This window comes from Pimephales promelas, chromosome 13 (assembly GCF_988280905.1).
Source record: "Pimephales promelas chromosome 13, fPimPro1.hap1.1, whole genome shotgun sequence".
NCBI classification, from domain to species: Eukaryota; Metazoa; Chordata; class Actinopteri; order Cypriniformes; family Leuciscidae; genus Pimephales; species Pimephales promelas.
The window spans coordinates 15669322-15696681 of NC_142781.1; the positions used below are offsets into that span (position 1 = coordinate 15669322).

General features: G+C 36.8%; 2 protein-coding genes across 6 annotated transcripts in view; one reads left to right on the forward strand and one right to left on the reverse strand.

The window, feature by feature from the left end:
- Positions 1 to 3479: 3479 nt before the first annotated feature.
- Positions 3480 to 5785, reverse strand: bloc1s2 (biogenesis of lysosomal organelles complex 1 subunit 2). Of its 3 annotated transcripts, none has more exons than XM_039692829.2 (5): positions 5586 to 5785; positions 5030 to 5146; positions 4812 to 4931; positions 4603 to 4707; positions 3480 to 3980 (listed from the first exon to the last, which is right to left on the reverse strand). In XM_039692829.2, exons 1-5 carry the CDS (start codon positions 5752 to 5754, stop codon positions 3949 to 3951), a joined length of 543 nt encoding a protein of 180 aa, XP_039548763.2. In that variant the 5' UTR covers positions 5755 to 5785; the 3' UTR covers positions 3480 to 3948. The 3 variants fall into 3 exon arrangements, with proteins under 3 accessions (XP_039548763.2, XP_088974652.1, XP_039548762.2); XM_089118526.1 differs by having other exon boundaries at positions 4579 to 4707; positions 5577 to 5783; XM_039692828.2 differs by having other exon boundaries at positions 5577 to 5782.
- Positions 5786 to 6746: 961 nt separating this feature from the next.
- usp24 (ubiquitin specific peptidase 24) overlaps positions 6747 to 27360 on the forward strand; it is a 70603-nt gene continuing 49989 nt past the window's right edge. For all 3 annotated transcript variants that reach the window (XM_089118523.1, XM_039692831.2, XM_089118524.1), the window contains exons 1-9: positions 6747 to 7214; positions 19136 to 19304; positions 19398 to 19465; positions 19589 to 19732; positions 22979 to 23101; positions 23551 to 23586; positions 23699 to 23764; positions 25949 to 26014; positions 26511 to 26585. In XM_089118523.1, the coding sequence (XP_088974649.1) occupies positions 6933 to 7214; positions 19136 to 19304; positions 19398 to 19465; positions 19589 to 19732; positions 22979 to 23101; positions 23551 to 23586; positions 23699 to 23764; positions 25949 to 26014; positions 26511 to 26585 (1029 nt within the window). In that variant the 5' untranslated portion in view covers positions 6747 to 6932. The remainder of the gene's footprint in view (positions 7215 to 19135; positions 19305 to 19397; positions 19466 to 19588; positions 19733 to 22978; positions 23102 to 23550; positions 23587 to 23698; positions 23765 to 25948; positions 26015 to 26510; positions 26586 to 27360) is intronic.

Here is a 27360-nt window from a genome sequence, read left to right on the forward strand (position 1 = left end):
TACGTCTCATTGCTATAACTGCCACACGCTATTAAAGAAACTTCAGTCACATTGTCAAAAGTTAAAAGGACACTCAGTCAACTACACTGCAACAACGTAACGTAATCATTACAAGCTGATTCCGCTTCACTCCCGGCTTATTTAACAGCAGCAAACGTCAAATTTTGTCATGCTTATTTGAGTTAAGAGAACTGATGGGGATGTAATTTTAATTGTTATTCAAGCAATGTATGTCTCGTGACCAACGCAACGCGTGTTGCCAACAGGGACAGTGTAGAGTGCCCTCTGGTGGACAAACTATACAACTCCAACACTCATGACATGGTTCAAGCGTGTTTCGTCCGTTTTTATTATTTATTTTTGAAATATTCATTTATCGGCCATTATAACTGGTGATACCGATATTTTGGAAAATGCCTAATATCGGCCGATAATATCGGCCTGGCTCCAATAATTAGAACACTTTAATGAATAAATGTGTATTATTTTTTAGCTGCATCACAGGTCCCATGATATATAATGTTTACCCAACAGATACAGCTTTTTTTAATGTATGTTAGTCAGTGTGCTGGTCCCGAATAATGCCAGAAACCCAGTATTGGCGGTAATTTAAGGAGCGTATAAAGTGAAGCAGGTTTGCGGACTTAAAAGCCCCGGAGGAAACTTGAACATTAGCACCACTCAACACTAATTACCTACTCGAACAGGGGCTCATAATCAGCCTTGTCAAAAAAATGTGATTAAGCACCATATCCACATGCATACAAATTCCTGTATCCATGACCTCTGATGCTCTGCCCGGGATTTACCCCGCAATGTTAAAACTATTTAGTAGGGTGTAGCACCCAGTTCAGCCAGCAAACAGAAAAACTCATGATGAACTGTAGTCATAGATATATGCCAGATGTTTGTGAAAAAAAAAACATACTCTGCATTTGAAGCTAAGCATGATGTTTTACATAAGCACTGGAAAAACAGAGACTTAGGGTGGGGGAACTAACCAATGAGGATCTCTCATCACTGAAGCCCATTAACAGCATACATCCTGCTGTACAAGCCTTGTAAGTGGACCGGAGGAAGTGTTGATTAATGAGACGTTTTTCTCAGTTACTTTCTCTTTACTTTTACTGTAAGTGAATGTTAGAAGCAGCATTCTGGGATCTAATTACTGACAACATACGCACAACATAGCATTAGACATCTGTAAGTGTGGATTACACACAGGTATTTCAACAGATCCCTCGGCCACCCAGACATTTCATGGGAATTGATCACTGAGGACTAGATGAGTAACTTCAGACTGATGTAAAAACTGATCGTATTTGACAGTTGAACTAAAAGCTCACTAGAAGATGAAAGTTTTGTTGTCACAAAAAGGGAGAAATTCAAATTAAAAAAACATAATTATTAAAACATTTTTTTGTCTTCCGCGAGGCTCCAGTAAGATGTCCTTGATCGTGTCTCGAACCATATTCATCCGCGCAGAAGAGCCGAAGCACAAATAAAATAAAAAAATGTTCTGTAAAAATGCAGTTTTATTTTTAGAATAAAAAAAATATCAAGATATAGTAGAAGCTTTTAAGTCATAATCTTCTTTGACCCATTTAAACCAGTTTCGGATGTTAAAATAGCAAAGCATTAGGCTACTAGGCCTACCTGTTAGTGAAGAAAAGACGTGACTTCTTTATTTTAGCTTGCATGATGTCTTTGTGTTTCTTTGTCATATGTTTAGTTAAAAGTTAAAAGAGTAAATACATCAAGGGAGTGAGAATATCTTTCCAGTGAAGAGAACATTGTGTGACGTTATAAACAGTCGATGTGTATGTGTATGGCCAAAATCAAAGCGAGAAAGAGTTACATTTGGTTTGTCATGTTTAAACCATTTCACATTGTGAAAATGTCAAAACATGTCAAAGAACTGATATCATATTGCGTTAATGCTGCATATTGAATATGACATTAGTTTTCCAAGGTAGGCTGGTTATGGACTGTTAAACTGTCTATGCATATGATGGCTCCATACACTGATTATTTTAGTATCCTGGCACAAGAGCTTGAACATGTGATATGTCGGCCACTATCTCTGTGGATGAGCACCTCACCATACATGGCCCTGAATCTATCACTGCAGTTATCTCAAATTCAGGTTAAAGGTTGAGTCAGACTATGTGTGGGCTTAGTCTGCTCTCTGGTGGATGAGTAGAGAGCGGCTTGAAATATAGCATTTCATTTATGTGGTAAATATAAACTTAAACATAATATAGAAGCCTCACACAACATTTGCATGAGCATACCATCAGTAACATCCAACAGAAGCAGCCAATTATCATGACATTTCTCCAAACTCATGTGATGAAGAAGAGATTGAGAAGGTGGAGTGAGTTTAAGAAAAGGAGAGAGGAATGTGGAAAGGGATAAGGGATGGTACGAGTGAAGATACAGAAGGTAGGCCTACATGCTTTCTAATGAACTGGGGGTCCCCGTTATTGACCATGAAATAAGCATGTTCTAGAGAGAAACAGATCCATAGTGTTACTATGGTATTTCACTTGAGTATTGTACTGGATGATTGCTAATAGCGTAGCCTATGTTTTGTTGTTTTGAGACGGCCTTATAGTGGCAGGTTTAGTAAATGTCTAAACATTTTCAGAATTGAAGTTCAAGAACACTGAGATGGATGACCAAGTCTTCAATGGATGAGGCTTGTGGAGGTGTTTAGGCAGAATAACCATGGATTCAATGTTTATAAGGATTTTCTTTATCATTTTCTGCCCTAAAACTGTCTGAGCGCCACTCAGGCTCATCGACACACATCAGTCGGACACTAGGTGCCGTGTGCTTTGATTAATAACTCTGAAAACATGCTATAACAAAATTCTCCTTGTAGGCCGTTTATCCGATTTGCTCGAAACTTGCTCGACATGCATCATCTAGACTAGAGACCCTTGTGGCAAAACATTTATCAAAAGAATTGCCAATGAAATCTGAGGGTGCGGCCCATCTTCACTAATAGGTTAATACTGAATGCAAAAGAAAACTTAGTACACATGGACGAAATGACTTTCTGTTTACACACGTCAGAATTTCCCATAGGGGCGCTACAAAAGAAAATCCTTAATAACGCCATAATTGCATGGTTGATGAAGCTGAAAATCGGCATGCCTGTACACATTATCTTTTGGTGGACGTCCTCTATTTTCACTAGGATACACTGGAAAACATGGCCTACCATTTCAAATTGACATATTCAGGTGTTCCAGATTTTGTACAAATTTGCCATACAGTAACACTAAAATAAGCAATTTTACATTTTTGCTAATTTGTCATGTTACCAGACATGATTAAGTAAATGTCTGTCCATCTAAAATTAAGATTTGCTTTGTCTCTTTTTAGATAATTTATAGTGTAACATTTCTAAACGATTTATGTAATTTTTCTAAAATGATGCGGTGTTATTTGTTTTGAGAGGAAAAATGTACTCACTTGGTATATTTTTTTTTATTTCAAAAAGTTAACAAATCAACATTTTAGTTAAGATTCTGAAAATAATTACAGTAATACAAATGTTTGACAAAACATTTGCTTATCTAACTGCAAACATACAAAAAAGTCATTAAAACACTCTTTAATAGATATAATGGTTAAATTGTTAACAACATATAACCAGCAATATTAAATACACTGTACATGTTTTATCTGCCTTCATGCCTTTTGAAATCTTAAATATGTATTTTGTGATCCAGAGTCCGTATGAACGCATGTCAAAGTTTGCGCTTCCCAGTCTTGCCTTGTCTTGAGTTCAATATGGTAATTAATGTTATTTGCTGCACAGTCATAGTGTGTATCATACATTTGGGTGGGGGTGTGTATGTGTGATATCATTCTGAAGATGGTTTAGGGCATAAAATAAACAATCTCTGAGAAACATTGAGGATGACTCTGCCATTTTCACCGTTTCTCCAGTTTCTTAAACTTGGCCTCTGTGAATAAACACACAAACAGAAGTTATTAAACAAGTGAAATACAAAATACTGAAAGCTGCACATCTGAGTGTTATATTAATCTCACACAATGCGCTTGCTACTATAAAATAAGAGGAGCCAGAACATCTATCTTGGTCTAATAGCGCCATCTAATGTCCATTTAATCAGTTAACCATCAACTGTTCAGCAATTAATCCAGTGGTATTTCATTTTCATTTATATCTAGTCTCTTCATGAATAAATGTAAATTTACATCTTACACATAATGAGTATTGCTTTAACAGTCTATAGATCGACATATAAAAAGAAACTAATTAGTTCATAAAATTAGCAGACTAAAAACTATGAACATCATAGGCTGGAACAAGCAGTTGTTAAATAAACTATCATAAATTACGGACATGCCTTTCTATATTCAGAATTTGCTTCCAAATTCATAAAGGTTGTGTTCATTTGTGAAGAGTATCATAATAAACTAAATGTTTAAGAATCATATACTTTTGTTGGCCACAGAGCTAATTTTCAGCAAAAGCCAATGGCATCGTGTCTTTGTATAAAAATCAAATAATAAAACATAACGCAGTGTTTTCCCCACAGAGTTCTTGATGTTTGTACTCGCCCAATTTCTTTGAATATGTGTCTAGTTTATATGCAGCCTGCTCCAGAGCCGTAACCTGCTCCTCGATCTGGTTAATCTGATCCAGATAAGACTGCAAACCGCCATCTAAAGCCAAAAATGACAACATACTTTAAGATGTTTAATATATATGGCTTGCATATTCTGTCAGCAAACCACAAATATATATATATCAGAGCCACATTTCTTACACTTCTGATTGAGATCTTGCAGATTGCGGCTGATGTTGATGGATATGTCCTTCATCTCCATGTACTTTAGACTAGTGAGTTTGTTCATGTTTTCAAGGAGTTTGTAGTCCTCACAGGTGGCTAAGTAAACAGGACAAAACATTTTTTACACACACAGATCTAGAAGTCTAACAGATTCATCATCATCATTATTATTATTATTATTCTCTTCCCATTACCAGTGAGCTCTCCCTGTAGGAAAACTGCCATTTTGTCAAACATGTCTCTGCAGAGCTCATTGATATCCGGCTCGGCGGGTTCAGTGGCCTCCTCTGCGGTCTCTACACCTCCCTCATCTGTGAGAGACAGCAAACTCTTTCAGTGTCCCAAAACACAGAGAGCTGCCTACCCAGGCAAAACTTCTGGGCATTAAAAGCAGTTTTTAAATGCCTGTGATGGTTCAAATTGCAGGCTGGGTTTTAAGCAAATTAATAGATTCAGAGACACTGATACAGTCTAGTTAGTTACTGTATATATATATATATATATATATATATATATATATATATATATATATATATATATATATCAATCTTCTCAATAGGAAGATAAGTAGTCATATCCAAAACAGGAAGAGAAACAAGTTGCCTTAGCTTAAAAATAAGTGACACGAACACAACATGCTCAATAGAAACACTGGAAAGCTAAGAATCTCTAACGTTACATGTAAGCTTGCAGTGTACAGTGACTTGCACAAAGCTTGATTTATTTACAAATGCAGCTCACTATTATTACTGGGTCTTTTGGCTTTCGGGGTCTCTGTCGCATCTCTCGTGGAGGCATCTATCTTGGGTTCGGGTTCGGGTTCAGAAACGGGTTCGGCTGAGAGGTTGAGGTCGGTCGGGGGAGCTGGTGCTTTAGAGATGCTGTCCATCGCTGCGGCCTCCTCCCCCGTAGCTGCCATTTTCACATTATCACATGACCATAACCAGTTTCACGTGACTTCTCGTTTCCGTCTTCTTTTCTTATGCCGTGAAATGAAACTATTACTTAAAAAGAAAAAAAAAATATGGCAAAACGAAACGGACAGAAGCCGATCTATGTATGAAGTGTGACAAGCATTTGTGATTATTATTATTTTTTTTAAGAGCTCAGATTAATTGCTCATATTTCTCTTAGTATTTAATATTCTTTTTGGCGTGCATGTCAGATACAATTTCTAAATTCAAATGTGAAATCTAAATGCGGGTGATTGAGGGTAATAATTAATAAAGAATAGGACAGAAAACACATGTTTTATATACAGATATGGGTGGGGTCGCCAATTTAAAAAGAGTGAAGCAAGGAACAATGGGCTGCTACTAGATAAATTTTCGGTCATATGATTTTCAAAATAATGATTTATTCAAGATGTCTAATATATTCGAGTATTCATATTACATGGCCATTTTGAGCTCGTTTTTACACACGTATTAGGATCAGGGATATATTTTAATTAATTTCATTTTTCCATTTCGTTTCAATATATTTGTATTTATAGAATTCAGTGTTACTTGGTTAAGTACCTACTCATGTTTGCTATAGCATTAAGCCTACATTTGTAGGTCAATGACATTATTTTATTTTAAAATAATTTGATAAATTCGTGACATTTCACCTGTTTGGTTTGAATTTATTTTTTAGTACATTTAAATAATACATATTGTTTTATATTTTGTTATTTTTAACCCCCAAAATAAAATAAACGGACAAATAAACAGACATTATAAACATTATAAACAACAGACAAATAAACATTTTGAAATGTTTGCTACACTGTCAGGTGGTACAACTACAGTATCTGCAACTTGTCATAAATCAGTCAACAATTAATTAAAACACTTATTCTGAATGCGTGTTTCTATAAGACCTTTATTTTGAAAAGTGTCCCAGCCCACACCCACCCAGCTAGTCACTGGAGTCTCCAGCTTCACATGCCTGGCTCCGGCCCGCTCTCAGCCCCGCTGCCCTCTGCCTGTGACGGGAATCCATCGTGACAGGATACCAGCAGCACCAGCGACTGTAAACATGGCGGCGTGCACAGCCGGATGCCTGTGCTATGCGAAGCCCCCTTACTGAAGCCCCGATCATCGACACACTTCCATGATGGAGACAGAGGAGGAGCAGCATATGACCACGCTGTTATGCATGGGTTTCCCAGACCCGGTAGCCATCCGGAAAGCCCTGCGCCTGGCCAAAAACGACATCAACGAGGCTGTCGCGCTGCTCACCAACGAAAGCCCGGGACTCGGATACGGCTACGAGCCGATGGAGAGCGGCACTTCCCCGGGCTCCGGCCTCAGTGGAGACGGCGAGAACAGCGGGCGCACGGGCACCGGAGGGTTTGATCCTCCGCCGGCGTATCACGATGTAGTGGAAAGTGAGGTAAGATTATGCAACGCATGCATTTGTGATAATTTGCACGGCTGCTTGAGGCGGAACCACTGGGGCTGTCAAAAACCGGAGGGAAAGGCGCACGCACGCCTTCAACGCCCATGTGTAACTTATGCGTTACCTGTTGTGCTTATGCATGCAACACCTGACGAGGATGTCGAGAAATTGTCTCTTAACCTTAGGATCCTTGTGCATAACAGTAGCAGATTACGAATGAATTGTGCTGCCATGTGAATGAAGTTGTAGGATCTTGGGGGATGGGTGTCGTAGATTGCCTTTAAATGCACGACCTGTTAGAGTGTTTCTTTTTGTGTTGAACGTAAAACATTAGGCCTATGGAGTGTTTTCCCCTCCTGATTAATAATTAAACCAGTGTCATTATTTACTAACAGTTGAGCAATAACAGGAAATGTGTGGCTGATGATTTACATGTCAGATCGCTGAACCATAAAATGTCACTAGACTCCAGCTTGTCATCTGTTATATTAACAGATGCAGGCGATACTATTGACCAGTGTTACTGGGTTACATTTTAGTAGCCAAAGCTCCTGTGTATTAGAATGTGAATATGAAAAGACTTGTGTGCTTGAAGTCTTTCCCACAGGTCTCGAATGGTTATTTTTTTTCTGGATTTGGATTTGGATAAACAGCTCAAGTTTTGTGTAGTTCTGTCAGCTTTGTTTATTGCCCAACTGTTACAATGTTTCTTTCGCTGTTTACCTCATGGCTTCTTTGACCTGTTGGTCAACCAACACTAAAATGCACTGATTTAAAATGTCAGGCCTGACTTGTGTGCACAAATATTACTTCAACTTTTGTTATTATTATTAGTGTCAAGAAAGCTTGTAAAAATTGTAGCTTGTAATAGTAGTTCAACTACAGTGAGATATGTTAATAGTAGTTAGTTTAAGCTAGCTACAAGCTAGCTAGCTACTAAAGTAATAGGGATAGTTCTCCCAACAATGGGAATTCTGTCATCTCTTTCTTACCTTGTAGTTCCAAACCCGTCTGACTCATTCATCTTGGGTTACAAATGATGATATTACGAATGATATTTTAATGAAATCTGAGAGATTTCTGTCCCTCAATTGACAGCTACGCAACTGCCACTTTCAAGGCCTCGAAAGGTAGTAAAAAGATCATAAAAGTAAACCATGTGACTCAGTGGTTTAACCTCAATTTTATGAAGCAACACTAGTGATTTATTTGCGCAAAAAATACATAACGTATCCGTTTATTTTATAAAATATAAATATTATAAAATATTAACCACATTGGCATGAGAGCAGACATTTTTGTGTTGATATGCGTTGGAGATTAAGCTTTTGTAAAATATTAATCTAATTGCTGAAATCTAATGTGAATGAGATATTGCTGGAGGGAGAGATGTGTAAATCATTTATGATAAACAAACACTGCATTTATAAAAAAAAAAACAGTAAGAATTGTAAAATTCGTTTTCATTGAGATTTCAAAATATCAATTTGTTCAAAATGATCTGCAACAGCAGGGGAACGTTTAAGCATTAATATTTTTAATATTTATTCTAGGGCTTGGCGAAATGGCAAAAAAAATAAAAAATAAAATAAATCCGTATCATACAATATCAATATTTATCACAATATTCATACCGACATTTTATGGGGACGGAAATACTTTCCACATTTGTTCGACTTTGAGAATGAATATAAACATGTACACTTGTTTGTTCAATATTAAACTCCACAGAGTATTTGACATTAAATCTATTTTATTTCCCCCCTAAATTCTGTTTTCCTTTTTGGGGGGATTCTGGGTTTTATGATTTAATACAAATTTATATGAGTGTAATCAAGCATTTAAAATGTAATCAAATGAAAATATAACAATTAATTTACAACTAAACATTGCATTTTTATTTTTTGTCAAATAAGATGCTGCACAATAGACCTGTACAAATTTAAAAACGTGTATGAAAAAAAATATCTTGGTTGTATGATATTTCTTAGAAATAATAATACTATTAAAGGCTACAGTAGTGGTATTTCTGTCATAATTTCTTGAAGTTAAACCAAACTTTTATTTTGTCGTGAAGATATTTCAGTTTTAGTTGAAACTAGTTGAAACTATAGTTGAAACTATATTTCAGTTTTAGTTGAAGTGTAGTTTAGTTGAAACTACACTTCAACAGTTTTAGTTGAAGTGATTCGCAGAACAGCTCTTGAGATGAAGTTCACGTGTTCATTCATGGCAGACGCTGAAACACCGTCAGCGTCAACTATATGGTTTGTCTTTGAATAAACCAAAGCATAACCTGTAGTCGTCTTTCAGACATGATGGGCGGATACATGATGATTGAACGGAAATGTTATTTAGGTCTAGCCGTTCTGTTCGAGCCCTGTTTGTAATTGCTTCATATAGAAATGCCACTGTAGCAAAAGAAATTCAGTTGACATTTAAACTTGGTCCTCTCCTGTCTTCCTCCCCCTATGTCTTCGGTTTGCCTCTTGCCTGAAAAGTGTTGTTGGATGACTGGTAGGATTGACAAAGTTGAATGGTAGTTGTGTAATGTTCTTGGCATTTGGGAAGGGTAGTGATACTATTAGGAAACCATATACTGTTCAGTGTTTCCAACAGGATTTTTTAAGACTGTGTGAGCGCGAGCAAGAGGGAGATTTGAAAAAGAGATGGTTGAGAGTAGAGCTGGGCAATAACGTGATAATGATATAAGTATCGCAATGTAATCATGTTCCTCAATAAAATAACAAGAATTTGTTAACTGTTCGATTCGGTCGAGAAAGACAACGTATGTTTATCAGAATCAGGATTTTGGATCCCTGCATTATGTCTTAAAGTGACAGCAGGCTAATATTCCTACTGCTATCAGTGTTTAATGTTAATCAATTCAATTTCTGTACCTGAAAACTACTGCTAAACCTACTGGAAAAGCACTTTTTATTTGTATCTTTGCTCTATTGTAATTATTTGTGTTGTTGCTTCTAGATAGATTATTTGTTCTTATCTTCTTTATTTTTATTTGACAGTAGCCCTTTTCCCCCGAACATAGCACATACCGATACTGTGACACTAAAACCGTGATAATTATTTATTTTATTTTTTTTAAGTAATTTGAACCAATACATCTCTAATTTACTGTAGCAAGTTAACACTAACTACACCATGGTATTGTGGCAGATATGTGGGATATTCATATTGAATGTTATTATATTATTAATGTGGACATGTATTAAAGGTGTAATGGAATATAACAAAGTCCTTTTAGGCAAGTCATGCCACTCGGCCGCCATCTTGGCAACGCCTCTGGGCAGCTATTTCGGACTAACAAGACCAGGCTCCTATCTAAATGAATGGGTAGAGACTCAGAACTGCACTTTCACTGGTCACTGGGACATAAAAACTGCTTGTATAGAAACTAGTAATAAAATATGGTAAAAATCGCTGAAAAAGTTTGGTGACTTTGCCCCAAAATAAGGTTTAAAACGCCTTTTCCCCCACAGGTTATAGGGGGAAAGGCTCCGGGCTTAAATGTTTCCCGGCTTGACTGTTAAAAGCAGACGATTGGCTTTCCAGAAAGGCTAACACAGAAAGCGAAAATTCTCGTGACAGCAGCATCTGTCTAAAAACAATCCTAACCATTCTATTTAATCAGAAACGATCTTAAAACAGGGCTTTAATTGCTTTAGTCTCTGAATATAATAGTATTTTTTTGTGATTAAGCTATAACATACTTTTATACTAAATGTATTTAGGCTACTGTTTTTCATACAAATACCGTAGAAACCAGATAGTTACATTTTACCATGACAATGGGGTCCTAGTTGTCCTAGTCCTATATGCATGGTTTTAACTGGTTATCATGATCTAGCGTCAGGATGTAGCTCTTAGATTCAATGCATTACCTGAGTATTGGATTTTAGCATGGCTTATTTTGCAAACAACGTAACTCTTGTCGACCTCCTTAGTGTTTTTAGTGTTTATTTTTATAGCGGAAGCCAAAAGGAGTCCACAATTCAGCTCTGTAAACTGCGGCGGCAACTGGTGAGCTAGGTTTGCTAATACTAACCTAGCTGCATTGATACAATCTTTATTGTAAAAAAGCGCTATAAATAAAGGTGATTTGATTTGACTAATGATGAGTTAAATCAAGCGAAACACCCTTGCGCTTCTCCGTGTCTCAGTTTACATTCTGAGATAATACAGCCATCTAGTGGTCAGGTAATCTTGGACTACTGACACTAATCTTGGATGTAAACAAATAAATAAATATCTATACAATTTGATGCAGTATAGCTAACCATAAAAGTGAAACACAATTTTCCATCCATGTTTTATAGCAACACCAAGTAACTTTTCCTCTGCGATCGCCCTACAGATTGGAAGCGGAATTGTCCATTACTGCTGTCGTAAATAATTTAGCCTACCGCATCCTACTGTCACACGCTCACACACACATGCTCTCTGTTTATCCAGCACCGACTTTGGAATCATGATGACAATTCAAAAGCTTCCCGGCTGCTAGGTATCTTACATGTAGTTGTAGTCTACTGTTGAGTACGCTCCACCTATCGGCAATTATAACGCTTGCCTTATTAAAAGCAAGTCAAATTTGTAGTTTTCTTATGTTTCATTCGGACTACAGAAACGTGACCCGATCTGGCAATCTTACATAGTGTGGATATATCAGATAAAGGACCGCAAAGTGGTGGCATAAGTGCATTTCACCATGCCACGACTTGATGAACCACTGAAACGATTTTGAAAACATTTTTGTAAGGTAAAAAAATCTTACTTAGTGTTGCTTTAATTTAAACTGAGAACTTCTGTTGTGAAGCACTTTGTTTGCCACAAAAACTAAAGGAGTTATTAAAATTTAATTTGATTACATTTAAAAAGATGATTTAGATTTGTTAGAGTTTTGTGCTTAAATGAATTACCATAAAACAGAATCCAGAAAAAATCAAATGGTCAACTCAGAATTCCAGGGGAAAAAAAAAACACTCATTTCATAGGGCTCTGTTATTGTTAAAATGTTAATAAATTGTTAAATTTGTATTTGAATCCAATTGATTAGACATCTTTTTTGATTATTAAAATGTAATTGAACCAATGAAGTACTGGAAAGATTCAGACATGCCTATCAGTTTTGTTTTCCCCTGGTCTTGCACATAGCAGGTTGCAAGCAGCAAGGATCGAGACTATAAATAAAGCCAGCAGGCCTGGTCTGGAGGGTACTGGTACAAACACACTGGGTCTCCAGTTACCCAGCGCCACTCCGCCCAGCATTGCCCAATGCAGTGGGGACCAACAAACAACTTGCTCAAATCACAACTGGCAGGTTTACATGTTCAGTTGCTGAGATGTATTAGGGGTATGTCTTATAAGTATTGGGCAACAACCACTTCGTTCTGCTTAGACACTGATGCCATACAGGCATATGAGCCATAGTTTGTGCCTAGGGAGGTTCGAACCCTTTGAGGTTGGATGTTTAGCAGGCAACAGGCAAATGCGCACACACCTCACCCTATTCGTACCATGGCAACAAGAAGTTTGGAATGTGCCATGTGACCTTACATCGGCCCAGAGGCCTCCTAACAACACAAACTTTCTCTCGTCTCTTTAGATCATTGCACATGAACAGCACGCCAGCCCTAGATTCACATTGTTTGTTCGAAATATTAGAATTATACATAGCAAAAATTACCTTGAAGGCTTCAAAACTGGCATACAATGTTTGCGCAGCAAAATTACTATCTATTAGTATATGTAATCCTGCATTGATTTAAAATGCAGACTGGAACATGGATATGGATGCATGGATATGTCCAGTTCCATGCCTGATTTTTATATCCATAATCAGTGGCACCCTGTTAGACTGTCAGACTGGATGGGATTCTTGACCTTAATGAACAGTACACATTTATGCAGACACGAATGCTTGTAGAGCATTAAATATTTCAATATTGTTTATGTTTTTAGTGGTTCAGATTTTCAGTGGTCTCTTTTTTATTTACCAGTATAGTTATATTATATTAATTTAACCACCCTATTAAATGTTAGATTTAGCCAATCTTAAAATTAATGCTTTTTCATACAGTTCATTATAATCTTGGGATGCTTAAATTTGTAGATTTTAAAATGATTGATTCTTTTTAGCTATTGTTTAATTTTTGTAATTTATATGCTTAAGCATATATTCTATAGCTATTTAATGCGGCTTTAAATAGGCCTACTGATTCACATACACTTTCTTTCTCAGCTGTTAACGTTCACGTAGAACATAAAGGACTGTGTTAACGAGGATACTCTACAGCTTATACTGTGGTTACCACACCTCAAAACATTGTTCAGATGATTTATTTCCAGTTGTTTGTCAGGTTTTTGTCCTTAAAACGCTCTTGTGTGAGACTAATTTTTACGTTTTAACGTAATTACGTTTAAGTGGGACAGAGAGCGCGAGGAAGAGATATGTACTTTTCCATAACAAATAATACAAGCAAAATACATAATAAAATGTAATAGTGTGGCAAAGAAATTACCCTATTTACTAGTGTTTATTTGCTTGGTCAGTGTCTTTGTGGGCTGTAAGGACCTTTGAAATAACTGAAATCATCTGGCGAAGTGATATGAAACTGTAACGCTGTCAATACTGTAAAAATGAATGTGCTTTATTTAATCCAAAAAATTGTGGCAACAGATTACAAGCAATATTATTAATTCAATTTAACTAATTAGAATTGAGTAATAATTAATCAAATTAATTCCTTAAAAGTTAACCATTTAAAATGAGTAAAACGTTTTTGTTTTTTTTTTAAGTAAATTTAAGTCACCATTATGGTTATCGGTGTTTGTTTAAAGGTGCCATATGGAATAATTGAGGTAAAAATATCCATAAAATGAGCTACACGCATCAAAAGAATGAGAAGAAATAAGTGCAATGATGTCATTAAAAAACTGACAAGTTATAGTGCTGCCGAGATATAAACCTAAATTAGCATGCTAAATTACTAGCCCTGGCCTGGCAGGTGTCGTAAAACCAGTTTCGGCCATGGGAGGCGGAATACGGGCGGGCAACATTACCACCAGCCAAACGGCAGTACAAAAGTAAGTCGCGCCGGCTTGTGTGTGTACTTGAACCTGATGTCAGTCGTGTGGAAAGTACAGCCCACTACTACATTTCAGTTCAGAGAAGAGTTCAAAAAATGATTGGTCGACATTATGCATGAGGAATACATTTTGGTAAGTTGTAGCATACTGTACCTTTCAACAGTGTTCATGTTCTTTTTCCATTAGCTAGTAGAGATGATCGGTTCACGTGCGTTAGGGATCTGTGGTGTAACATGTACAAGCGCCAAAACGGTATTTATTGTTTGAATTGCGTAATAAAATTGACATAATCTGAGAGCTTAACTAACCTGCTTGCTAAGTGTCAATTGGCTTTATGCCCAGCTGCACTACTTCCTGAACTTAAGCCAGCTCCTTGTTTCCTGTCTACCATTATTGGACAAATTGATTAATCCAGGTGTGCCTGACCTCAGTAGTCACGGCAACAATAATCAGACACACCTGAATTAATCAAGTTCGACCAATAATGGCAGACAGGAAACAAGGAGCTGGCTTAAGTTCAGGAAGTAGTGCAGCTGTGCATAAGGTCAATTGCCTGTGTCTCACGGTGAATTCGTGAGAGTTGGCAGCTCTGAATGGCGCTAGCTTGATCAACATCAGCGAATGCTGTCTGTCAAATTAATTCAAACTAACAATAAAAGTGTAATATGAACAAAACGAATACTGTAAACTTAAAATAATAGCCCAGGCTTTTATTTTCCCATATCGTCGAAATGCACCAGCTTGTTTTTGAGACAGGTGTCTATGAGACGGTCTTCATCATTCAGTGTTGAGATGTTGTTCATTGAGTCTCTGATCTCTAAAAATCTCCAAATGCTCCACGTGAAACTGCGGTCTTCCAACCTTTTACTATCGTGTCAAATGATTTGAATAATATGTGCGAGAAAGAGAGAGCAAAACAGCTCTCGTTTGTGTTGTTTGAAGACGTGAGAGTGCGGGCGGCCGCGGCACAACTCACTTTCTGGAGGTATACTGCCCCCATAGGTTATGGAATATGGAATATGATTTGATTTTATTTGCAAGATGGCACCTTTAAGGTTTGTTTTAAAATTACGGTTTTCTCCTTCAGTGATTCTGCTTGTTAACATCAGGTGTCTTCAATGTTGGCAGTATAAAATAAGTGAAAATGAGTTTACTCATTTTAAATGGTTAACTTTTAAGGAATAATGTGATTCATTATTACTCAATTCTAATTTGTTAAATTTAATTAATATTATTGCTTGTAATCTGTTGCCACAATTTTATTTATTAGAAGTAGCATATTCATGATTTTTTTACAGTGTACTTTAGCCATGCATTTCCCTGAAAATAATCACAGACATCAGAATGTTTGTCACCCAATCAGACTCAAGCATTCAACAGGCCTGTTGTATAAAATCAATTAACTAATTTGTATTAATATTTAACCTTACAGAAAAGTTGGCAGATGACGTAGTGTGTGCACGCGGTGTTTTCTTTCGCTACCTATGGACTTCAACAGTTTAAAATCACTTGTTTTTTAAACTGCAATGTGTATGTGTATATATATATATATATATATACAGGGGTTGGACAAAAAAACTGAAACACCTGGTTTTACTACACAATAATTTGTCAGAATGGTGAGGGCCTCATTTTGCATCCAAATACAGCACCAATTGACAGATAGAAGTCCTTCACAGTGACCAGAGGGATTATGAGCCGTTCCTCTTCCAGAACAGTGTCCAGGTCACTATATGATGCTGGTGGACTCGCTCCTCCAAAACACCTCAATAATATTCAGATCTGGTGACTGTCAGACCATGGGAGATGTTCAACGTCACTTTCATCTTCATCAAACCCTTCTGTCACAAGTCTTGCTGTGTGTGTTGGTGCATGATCATGCTGATACACGGTTTGAGCATCAGGTGCTCATGATCCTCCAGAAGGGTTTGGTAGTCCTCGGCAGTGTCGTGTCCATCAAATACAATCAGGATTGTCATGATATTGGAGCTCAAACCATCACTGATCCACCCGTGCTTCACTCTGAAGATTGGCCGCCAGGCATATAGATGTGAAACCTCCAACATTGGCCAGTGTTTCAGTTTCATTGTCCAACCCCTGTATATGTGCTTCCAATATTAGCCAGTAATATCAAGTAAAAAGGAACACATCTCTTTGACATAATCATAATATGGAACGATGTAGGAAGGTTAACATACAACAAACACCACCCCGTCCCTGCTATTCTTAGCAATTGTGCTTTCCCAATTAAAGTCACAGTGTTTTTACACACATTTCCTGGCTAAGGTGACTTTCATTTAAAAGCAGCAATTGGCATATTTCTCCTCCTAGGAACAGACTTCACATATTCAGATCAGAATAGAGATTTATCCAGTCTTCTGATCATATGCAGCGGTTTTATATTTTTAGTAAACACATTTATTTGATCAGAATGTTAAAATAGGTCGCAGCTCAACTTCCGTGGTCTCTATTTCGGTCTCTTTCTGAGATCCTCGCAGTGCAGGTGGTGGTTGCCTCCACCAGAGAACAGAATAAGTCATTTGTTCCTGTTGCCTCTCTTCTGCTTTCCCAGCGCTGCCTCTTCCTCTCACATTGCTCAGCGCTTCTCTTACTGCTCCTGAACACAGAAGCTGTCAGAGTTCGTCAACAAGGATGCAGATCGTTAACAAATCAATAGCTCCTCTACAGCCGTTTAATGTTTCCGTCATAGAGATTGTAATGAGATCTCATATTAGCTGCTGTAAACCCGAACCTCAACAACCTTAATATTGATGATATTGAATAGAATGTGAATCTGTAAATATATATATATATATATATATATATATATAAATATTTAATCAGTGAATGGACATAATTAACTTTCAGAAAATGTCAATAGTCAACCTCAGGTGGTCAGTATTCAATATTCTACTTTTCCCGTCCTTAATAATACTTTTTTTTTAGCCCTGTTATAAAAATTTGGAACGTGTTTAATTGCTGTATAAAATCTTGATTGATGATATGAATGACATTTGTAATTTTTCAAAATTTAATCAAAATTAAATTTAAAATACAAAATGTAAAATAAAAACAAATTAAAGTTCATTATAATGGGTAAAGATTTGGTATGTTGCATATGTACAGTATACATGATTTTTTTTCCTTTCCCCCCCCCCCCAAAAAAAAAACAAGTTCCCAGCTGTCAATATGCAATATTCACTGTTCCAAGTGCAACCCAGGCCTCACTCGCCACTGCCATAAACATTGACCTACATCCCTCCCAATACGGAATTAATATTATTTCTTAAAAAGCCTTTAATTTGATTTTAAAAGCCCTGCAGATTCCCTGTGAAGCATCTTTCACAGTCGCTGCTCTCAGTTTGAGCTCAGTGTTAAACCTGCTTTAAAATGGCTCTTTAATAAGTAAATAGTAACAGCTGAAGTTCAGTCAAATCAGAATAAGCTTCATTTAACCCTTGAACTCAGACCCAGCCCACAGGGAGGCATTCACTCCTAATCCCAGTTCTAAATCAGAAAATCGGTGATTTCCGGGCCTCGGGAATGCCACAGACATCTGACGTTCCCCGGAGGAACAAAAAGAGAGAAGGTGACTTTCAGTTTTACTATGTATTGCTGCGCTCAGTCTTTCCAGACCTCATTGCACATTCACTTATTCCACTCACTCAAGGGCAAACATATGTCTTGTATACTAATATTCCCCTGGCAGAACTGTTTCCTGTTTCAGTCCCAGCCCATAAAGCAGTAATCTACTACAACGAGTGTGCTGATAATCACCAAACAACCGTTGAAATATTTGGCTTTTAAAGTTGTGATGTAATTGCAGTGGAAATTGAACATATATCCTCTGAAATCGTCATATCCCCCAAGCTTGTCATTTCTCACTTCACTCAACGAAAACAAATCTGTGCTGCTAGCCTCTGTGCTAGTTTCTTGGACAACCGCCTTCCAGATTGTAGCGTTAAATATAAATGTGAAACAAAGATGACGTAGGTAATAAATTAAATGCATTTGAAATGAGAAATGCGGAAGTCGCACGGCATTGAAGGACATCTGTCAGCCTCACACTTTCTTCAAATGAATAAATATAATATCAAATTAGCCTGGCTAATATGTTTGTTAGCCATTTTGTTATATTTAATTGATTTTGAGTAAGGATTGTCTAAAAATTTGAGGTATTTTTTTATTTTTTGTGTTGCTGCTGTAATTAAATTGTATTAGTCCTGTGGAGTTGGCCAACTTGCTCTTTAGATATCAGTTATTGAAAAGCATCTATTGATTAGCGCATAATATACATCACATTTTAGCATTCTCAAACATTATAATTTCACAATGTGACACTTAAATGTGAATAATGAGAGAACATACTGCATACATATGTGAAAAGAATAAATATGATGTATTTAATAAATGAATTCAGCAAGACTACATTAATTAAACTGTTTAGACATTTATAATATCATAAATGGTAATTACTGTTCTTTTGACATTTGTTATAGCTGCTGAAAAATCAGCTTTGCCATCACAGCAATCATTTTTCATTATATTGTAATAAATGTTTTAACTGTATTTTTAAATTAAATGATCGCAGCTTGGCTGAACGTAAATGTCCCTGACACTATTATGAGACTGTTGTGTGTCATAAGGTCTGTGTTGTGGTTTAGTAGGTAGTGCACAAACTCATTGGATTGGATCTCTCCCCAATAGTTTCTCAACGTGTTCTGTAAATAAATGAAATATAGAATATATAAAAAAGACAGAGTTCTTATTGAGGCACATATTTCTCTCTCTCTTTCTCTCTCTTATAGAGGAGTAATGATGAGAACGGGAACTGTTCTGGGAACAGTATGGAGTTCCCCACCACTAATCTGTATGAGCTGGAGAGCAGAGTGTTCACTGATCACTGGTCCATCCCGTACAAGAGAGAGGAATCACTGGGAAAGTGCCTCATCGCCTCCACCTGCCTGGCCAGACTTGGTAAGTTTCTCTGGGTTTTTTAACGTACGTGTCTGGAGGTTTGTGTACTCTAGAAAGAAACGAGACATGTGCAATCTTTTTTCCTCTCTCTAGGCCTGGCTGATGCAGACGAGAACTGTAAGAGGTTCATTGACCGCTGCATGCCCGAGGCCTTCAAAAAGGTTTGTGTGTGTTTGGATAAGCAGGCATGTGAATGCATAAGCTCTACCAGGTGTTTGCTAGAAATGGTTATAAACGACGAGATGTGATGTGATGAATAATTCAGATGTTAAATGGTGTTGTAGTTGCTGACGTCCAGTGCAGTGCACAAGTGGGGGACAGAGATTCATGAGGGCATCTATAACATGCTGATGCTGCTGGTGGATCTGGTCGCCGAGAGAGTCAAACAGGACCCCATACCCATCGGCCTCATGGGAGTTCTTACTATGGTACACACACCCTTTTGATTTTACATTCTATAGCTCGTACTAGGACTATAACTGGATAATATGACTAAAATAATTGTACATTTTTGGTGATATCCTATGTATTTGCTCTTCAATATTAACATTATTAACATTTTTACCGAACAGTTATTTTAGGTATATAGACTCAATAAAATATAGTAAGTGTAGACAAAGTTTAGTTATATATATATATATATATATATATATATAGACCATTTCACAAGATGTAAACAACACTGGTCCAGAAGCACTTCCTGTTTCAGTTTTTAACACTACATAAAAGCTGGGATAAAATACAACCAACAGAACATTTAAAACTGAATCAAAAAGTTAAACACACATCTTTAAGATGTTTTCTTTACATGTGAAATAAAGAAAACAGTTACAAACTGAAACAGGAAGTGCTTCTGGACCAGTGTTGTTTACATATTGTGAAATGGTCTATATATATATATATATATATATATGAAGAGCTCTTTTCCAAAACACGATAAACGCCATTTTAAAAAAAAATGAGTTTGTCGTGTCATTCTGCGGTGGACAGAACCCTTTCACTGCTCCATCAACGTTTCATGCCAAATTGCTATATTTCCCCGTTTAAAATGTACTGCAAGATACAGTTTCTTTCCAAGCCGCGATAAGCGCCAGCCCTGTTTTTAGCCTAAACGCTATAAATCCTCAAATTCAATGAGCGCTCTACACAATCCAGCACTGCGGCACTCTGAACAGAGGTTTATTATGTTCATTTATTCCTCAAAATGAGTCCTAGTTTTCTAGTCGACTAGATCATTTAAGCCATTTGTATTATCAGTAATCACATATATTGATTTAATTAAATGGGAGAGAAACCATATGAGCGTTTTTAATTGCCTATTCCGCATTTCAACGTAACATTTAATAACATTTATTAAAATGAAGATACAATTTATATGAAACGAAATTTACAAGCTTTCTACAAAACAAAACTTAATAAGTGGTCAAAATCATGTCTGACGCACTCCAAATATTTTCCGATATTGGGCAGCTTTTGAATTTTGATCCAATCTTACTCATCTCATGCGGTTCCCTTTTCATAGCCTACTCAACATAGATGAAATAATAAAAATAAGTAATGTAATATTATTAAAAACAAATGTGAAACGTATATTTTATGTTTGTTTTTTGTTTTTGTTTTTGTTTTTACTTATATTTAAGCGTCATGCTGCTCCGCTTTGCTCACATGTTATGTAGCCTGTGTGTGTGTGTGCATGTGCTGGAGGGGTGCCCATCCCTTTTTTGAATATCGTTATCATATATTGATCATTTTTAATAATTCGTTTTTTTCATGCATATGTTGAAATTGGTACTATTTGTTTGAGGTTTGACTCTTTACTAAAAATGACTTTACTAAAAATGATACAAAAAATGGATGGATTTATAGCGTTTTGGAAAAAAATAAAATTAACTTTTAAATTATCATTAACAATATTGTTGTTTGATTTAATAATTATTGTTCAAAATGTTCAGACTGAACCAATAAAACATTTAAACAGGATAATTTGAATATTCACAAAATGTGTGGGTCTAGGTAAAAAATGTAGTTTTCCTGAAAACTATTGAAATGGATTTATAGCGTTTTGCAAAAAAGCTCTTCATATATATGTGTGTGTGTGTGTGTGTGATGCGATCTGGAAAACCCGTCAGATGTCGCACTGGTACGTATTCAGTAAACTCTAAATATAGATTTTTTGTCAGTCAGTTTTTTGTCAAAATTTGGGTTTTTATTAAATTATTATTCTATAACATCTTGTTTATCATCTCTGAATATATCTTGGGAAAATTCACTAGTGTAGTGCAGAAAAATAGCGATTTATAATGGCCAGCTGAAAAAACTTAAGAACACGCATTTATATGAATAAAGTCCAGTCCTGGGTGAACTACAACAGGACACAAGTTTTTATTTTTATCCAGTGTTATCGCGTGGTGTGATGCAGAGCACAAGAGAACAACAGAGTTTGAAGCTGCTCGCTTAAAAGATCTTTTTCGCCTCTCAATCGTCCAATTTCAAAAAACGGTTTTCACAGGATGAATTTTGAGTTTGTAAACTTTCGAATGATACCTAATCTATGATGATTACTAAAATATGTGAAATGAAAAAAGGCAATAAATAAAGAGTGCCAGTCGTCCTGTGACGTGACAGTTAATTAAACCGTTTTTTATCAAAATTCCGTTTCAGCTGACTTCGCATAACCACAACTTTTGTTACAGAAAAACGATAAAAGAATATGTAATATGTCAAATTTCACCATGTGGTGGATTTTCCCAGATCGCATCACATATGAACATTGATGGCCCAAACAAATCATTGAATTAGAGTTTTGAATTTGATTCCATCAGTTTAAGTAATTCAAAGAATTCAATGGAAAGTACCAACTCTGTAGTCTTAGGTCTAAGCCTCAGACGTCACACCCGCAGACCTTTGGCTGATCGTCTGAGGCATAAAGCGCACAAAATAGGAGACACTTTGGAATTTTCTTTTTGGAAAAGTCTTAATTTGAATTCTCCATGATTTCCAGGAACGTGTGTTGCATTCTTTAATGGTCCGCCGGGAAACAAAGCCGTCGTGAAGCCAAATTCCCTCATGGAAGAAGAAAGCCGTTGTGTTTACAACTATGACAATGAGTTATCAGATCAACTAAACACTGGATTTTCAAAAGTATATAAAGTTTGCGGCACCATTGTTGCAGTAAACTTGCACAACGTTCTTGAATGAATATTGGTTCCATTCCGGTCTGTTGTCGTAGGGACATCGACTTACATTTTCATGCCCCTAAACATAAGGCCGAACAAAGCGAACTGTGATTGGTTGCTTTACATGTCAGTCAGTCGTCCTTTAGGGTGATCCTTGGCCAATGAAATCTGGTTGAAGGTTCGGCTACATGAGGTTCGACTCAGTCACTGTTTCACTACTGAATTAAATAAATGGGTGACAATAACACATCCCTGTTTGCACTATGCCTGACTATATATATATATATATATATATATATGGAACTCGATGATTTCTCTTGTTTGAAAGATAATAAAACTAGTTTAATGACATAGTCTTACGAAAAATGGTCAGTGTTTCATAATTTCATATCACCAGAAGTAAAGTAGAGTAAATTCACACCAAATATATTGTGAATATTGCCCTGCACCAGACTATCCTTTGGTAAACATGTTTTCTCTGTGTTGTGTTATTGACAGGCTTTTAACCCCGATAATGAGTATCACTTTAAGAATCGGATGAAGGCTTGTCAGAGGAACTGGGCGGAAGTGTTTGGAGAGGACAGCATGTTTGCTGTTTCTCCCAGCTCCAGCTACCAGAAGGTACTGTACATGTTCACGTGTGGGTGTGCACGTGTGCTTTTGGCTTGACGGTTGACTTGACGGTCCTAGGTAATGGACAGAAAAACTGGTTTTGTAGTTTCCATCATGTGTGTTGTCAGGAAAATAGTGGCACGGTGTTTTATTTTTACCCTTACCCTTTGCACGTGTATGTGTGTGTGTTTGATGGGAGGATAATGAATGAAAAATCTGCAAGTTTATGATTTAGAAATTGTACTTTTTTGATGTCAATGACTGTTGTTGTATTTCTGTAAGTAAGGATCCTGTTAACTGCAAAGAAATAAAGAGTAATTTAGAAAATGAAACATGCTATTCTAAATTCATTCTCTAAAATAAATTTATATAATATGCAAAGAAACAACAATTTTTGAAGAAAATACAACATTTTTTGCATGAAATTTAACACCTATTGTGTGTTCTGATTGGATCAGGAGCCTCACGGCTGGCTGGTGGACTTAGTGAATCGGGTAAGAGCTTCAGTCACGCACACTGATGGAAGAAATCATATTATATTACTTCACATTAGACCAATCTATTTGCTATTGGATATCTCTGAGCATTTCGTTCTTATGTCTGCAGTTTGGAGAGATGGGAGGCTTCACAGCAATTCAGTGCAAGCTCAACCAGGAAGAATTAGAGATTGGGGTAAGACGTGCTCTCTAGACATTTCTAAATGTTCCTGATATAGAATAGTCATTATATTTATTTACCACAATGCCAATTGTTATTCTTATTATAGTAATTATCCCTGGTAAACTATCTTTCAACGCTTGATACACAGTAATATGAACAGTAGCAATTTTACCGTATCCAATCGAGCCCTGAATTCTCATCTTTTGGATGTGAAAATGGTCTCTTCTCAACTTGTCGACAACACAAACTAAACTCTTCCAGGCCTCAGTTACAACTGCTGTGTTTGAGGGTCAAATTAGACTTTGTTCGCAGGCTGCCATTATGTCAGTTTTCATGTAGGAATTACCGACGACTCGTTTCAGGCAGTTCAGAATCGGTTCTTTCTTTCTTTTGGCAAATGTATCATGATAAATGATTGACCTTGCAGACCTTTTACAATACAAACCGCTATATTACACACTACATGAAAAGGTAATATCCACAAAAAAAGCATAATAGGGGCACTTTAAAATTAAAACAAACTTGAAAATGCAAAGTAATAGCCTTGTACCACACCTTAAATGTAAAAGAGAGAGGCCAAGAGGTTAGATATCCCAGATTTGAGCAGGACTGGTCACCTTCGGGAATGGCAAAGAATAAATGGCTAATTCATGTGTCATCAGATAAATAGAGTGAAGAAGTGTCTGAATGAAGAGATGCTGAGAGAGAGAGAGAGAGAGAGAGAGTTGAACGAGGTCATATTCTATTATAACGTGTGTGCTAAAGAGCTCAGGATGTTTCTCACCATCACGGAGAGCATCCTACACACAGCAGACAGCGAGAAAGAGACAAGGGCAGGGGGATGAGAGGGAGAATGTGATGCCACGTTCCTACAGGCAGAAAAAAAGAGCATAACAGAATTGCTCATCAAGCTCTCGGAGGTTGCAGTTGTCTGAAAAAAAAATAAATAAAAAGTGAAGAATATATAAAACTGATGGTACACAGGATGGTCAACTAGCTGTGATTTGGGTTTGGTTTGGTTTATTCTGTTTTTTTTTTTTTTTTTAATAGATAGATGCACATAATGTTTGACAGCTTCATTATTTTTAGCAGAAGAGGTGTCCGCTCCCCCCTCTAGTGCAAGCGTGTAAATGCTCCCCCTTGTCTCGGAGCTTTGAAGCCGCCTTGTTTTTGGTTCCGCCCGCTTGTCTTTTGAAGGTGGGCATTAGCATGATCTGGGTGCCAGGGCTGAGAGATAGAGCTGGCGACAGGGAAACGATGCTTTGATTTAGGATTTGCATATTAATGGCCTTAACACAGGAACAGGAAGTTTGAGGCGACCGTAGAGAGGGAAATTCCTTTCAGGGGCCACATACGTCCTGCTGTGGCACGTAAAGGAAACTCCGCTGGTTCATCGCCAGCTTGGTTTTAATCTCAGACATACAGGGATGCCCTGCTACAGTAACAGTTTAATTCATAGTGAGGGTAAGAGTTAACTAAAGCAAGAAAACAAGAGAAGGATGCTGTCTTCTCTCCTTCACTGACTAGACTGATTCATTCACTCTTTCCAATGGATGAGAAGTCATTAGATGCTGAACAGAGGAGTGATTCATCTGTGCTGACTCTCTGTTGGCAAATAGCTCTGAAAGATGTAGGACTGCAGAGAAATGTTGGATAAAAATCCCTGATTTTGTATTTATAAACTCTGAGTTAACCCAAAAATGAACATTCTGTCATTAATTACTTATCATCGTGTCGTTCCAAACCCGTAAGACCTTCATTCATCTTCAGAACACAAATAAAAATGCCATCGGGAGCAGTATTGAAGATCTCTGCTTAAAAGGGATACTTCACCTAATAATGTACATTTTTTTCATCATTTGCTCATTCTATTAATGCTAAATGTTAAAGAATATTCTCATGGCTCTTTTCAATGCAATGAAAGTTGATCTGCAGAGATTTAGTTTTTATGCCACTGGCGAAAGTGTCATAAAGATTTGGAACAACGTGAAGGCGAATTAATTAAGGCTATTTGTTTATTTTTTATTTTTTTGTAAAACTACCCTTAAGAGTTTTCTCAGCCCTTGTTGTCATATCTCCAGCTTAGAGACACATTTTGCTTTTAGCAGGTGAAAAAGCAATTTCATTAATACTGATTTGTTTTTGTGGTAATATTCAGAGTAAAATATACGTGTGTGTGTATGTGTGTTTCCTCAGTGTGTATCAGCCCTGGTTCAGCCGCTCGGTGTGTGTGCAGAATACCTCAACTCCAGCCTGGTTCAGGTGAGTTTTTCCACTTTGTTACACGGATCCCTGGAGTACTTGATTCTGATTGGTCAAAAGTTCTGCAGTCAAGTCAGTTAATGGTTTATTTTTTTATCTAGTTAGACTAGTTCAAGTTTTTAATTTAGATGAGCTAGTTTTGCCAATTAAATATTTTTTTTTAGTGTAAATTGTTTTTGTAAAACATCTTTAGCTGTTTTTAAGGCACCAAAAAAAAAGGTCCTGTCATAAATGCATCGAATTGCTCTTATTAATAGACAGACAAACAGACTGATGGCTGACTGTACATTATTCCATACTTTCCTATCAACTATAGTTGAACCTTAGTGTCAATAATGTAGTTTTGATAGTGATATTGAATCAGAGTATAAATTTGAATGAACATGTTTTAGAACCATGGACAATTATCAGAGAAATATCAAGGACACTGTCATGTGACCTTTACCTTAAAGTGTTTTTTGTTTTTGTTTGTTTTTTGTTTTTTTGCATTTTGTAGCCCATGCTGGACCCAGTCATCCATAAGATGATAACCTACGTGCAGAACCTGGAGGAGAAAGACCTGAAAGACAAGGTGAGGAACTGATGCTTTGTTCACTTTGTTGTGCAGTAGTGTGAGATTTTTAGTGCTTTAAATTCGCTTTTATATGGTGTTTGCTACCATTAAAAGCAAACCACTACCATTCTTTGCTACCACCACCATTGGCGGACTGTCCCGTATTAGCATATTTTCGCCCTCGGCCATTTGTATATTGTCCGCCAAAGCAGCACTTTACGTGTCTTGTGTCGACATGCCCCATGGAAGAGAGGGGTGGGGTCAGCAGTTGCTCATTATCATTTAAAGAGACATGTACCAAAACAGGTCGCTGTGAACAGAGCTGTTTTTGAGGAGGTAAAAAGTGTGTTGTTTTACACAACCATTGAGGAATTTTAACCAAAGTATGTTACAAAGTTTACATGAAAACCCTAAAGAATCATACCAACTTGTGGAAAAATTGGCATCCGATGACCCCTTTAAAGCTGAATTTTTGTATTTTATTTAGTTTAATTATATTTTATGGGTTTACCCCACACAGAAATGTAGCTCCAATCCAAATAGCGTCCAGTTTCGTGAGGTTGGGCGGGACTATCTGCTTGACTGACCAATGACAGATGGGCAACAATAGTTGAAAGCAATAGTGTTGTGAATAATTATTTGAAAAATATTATGTTGCTTATTCGCACTGGTTTTGCTGTATTCTTCAGGTTGTATTAAATCTATTAAAATGATCATCCCATTTCAAATTTCTGTAATGGTCAACTTTGACTCCTTGTTGATTCTCTCTTTTTATGTCTACGTCTCTTTCTCT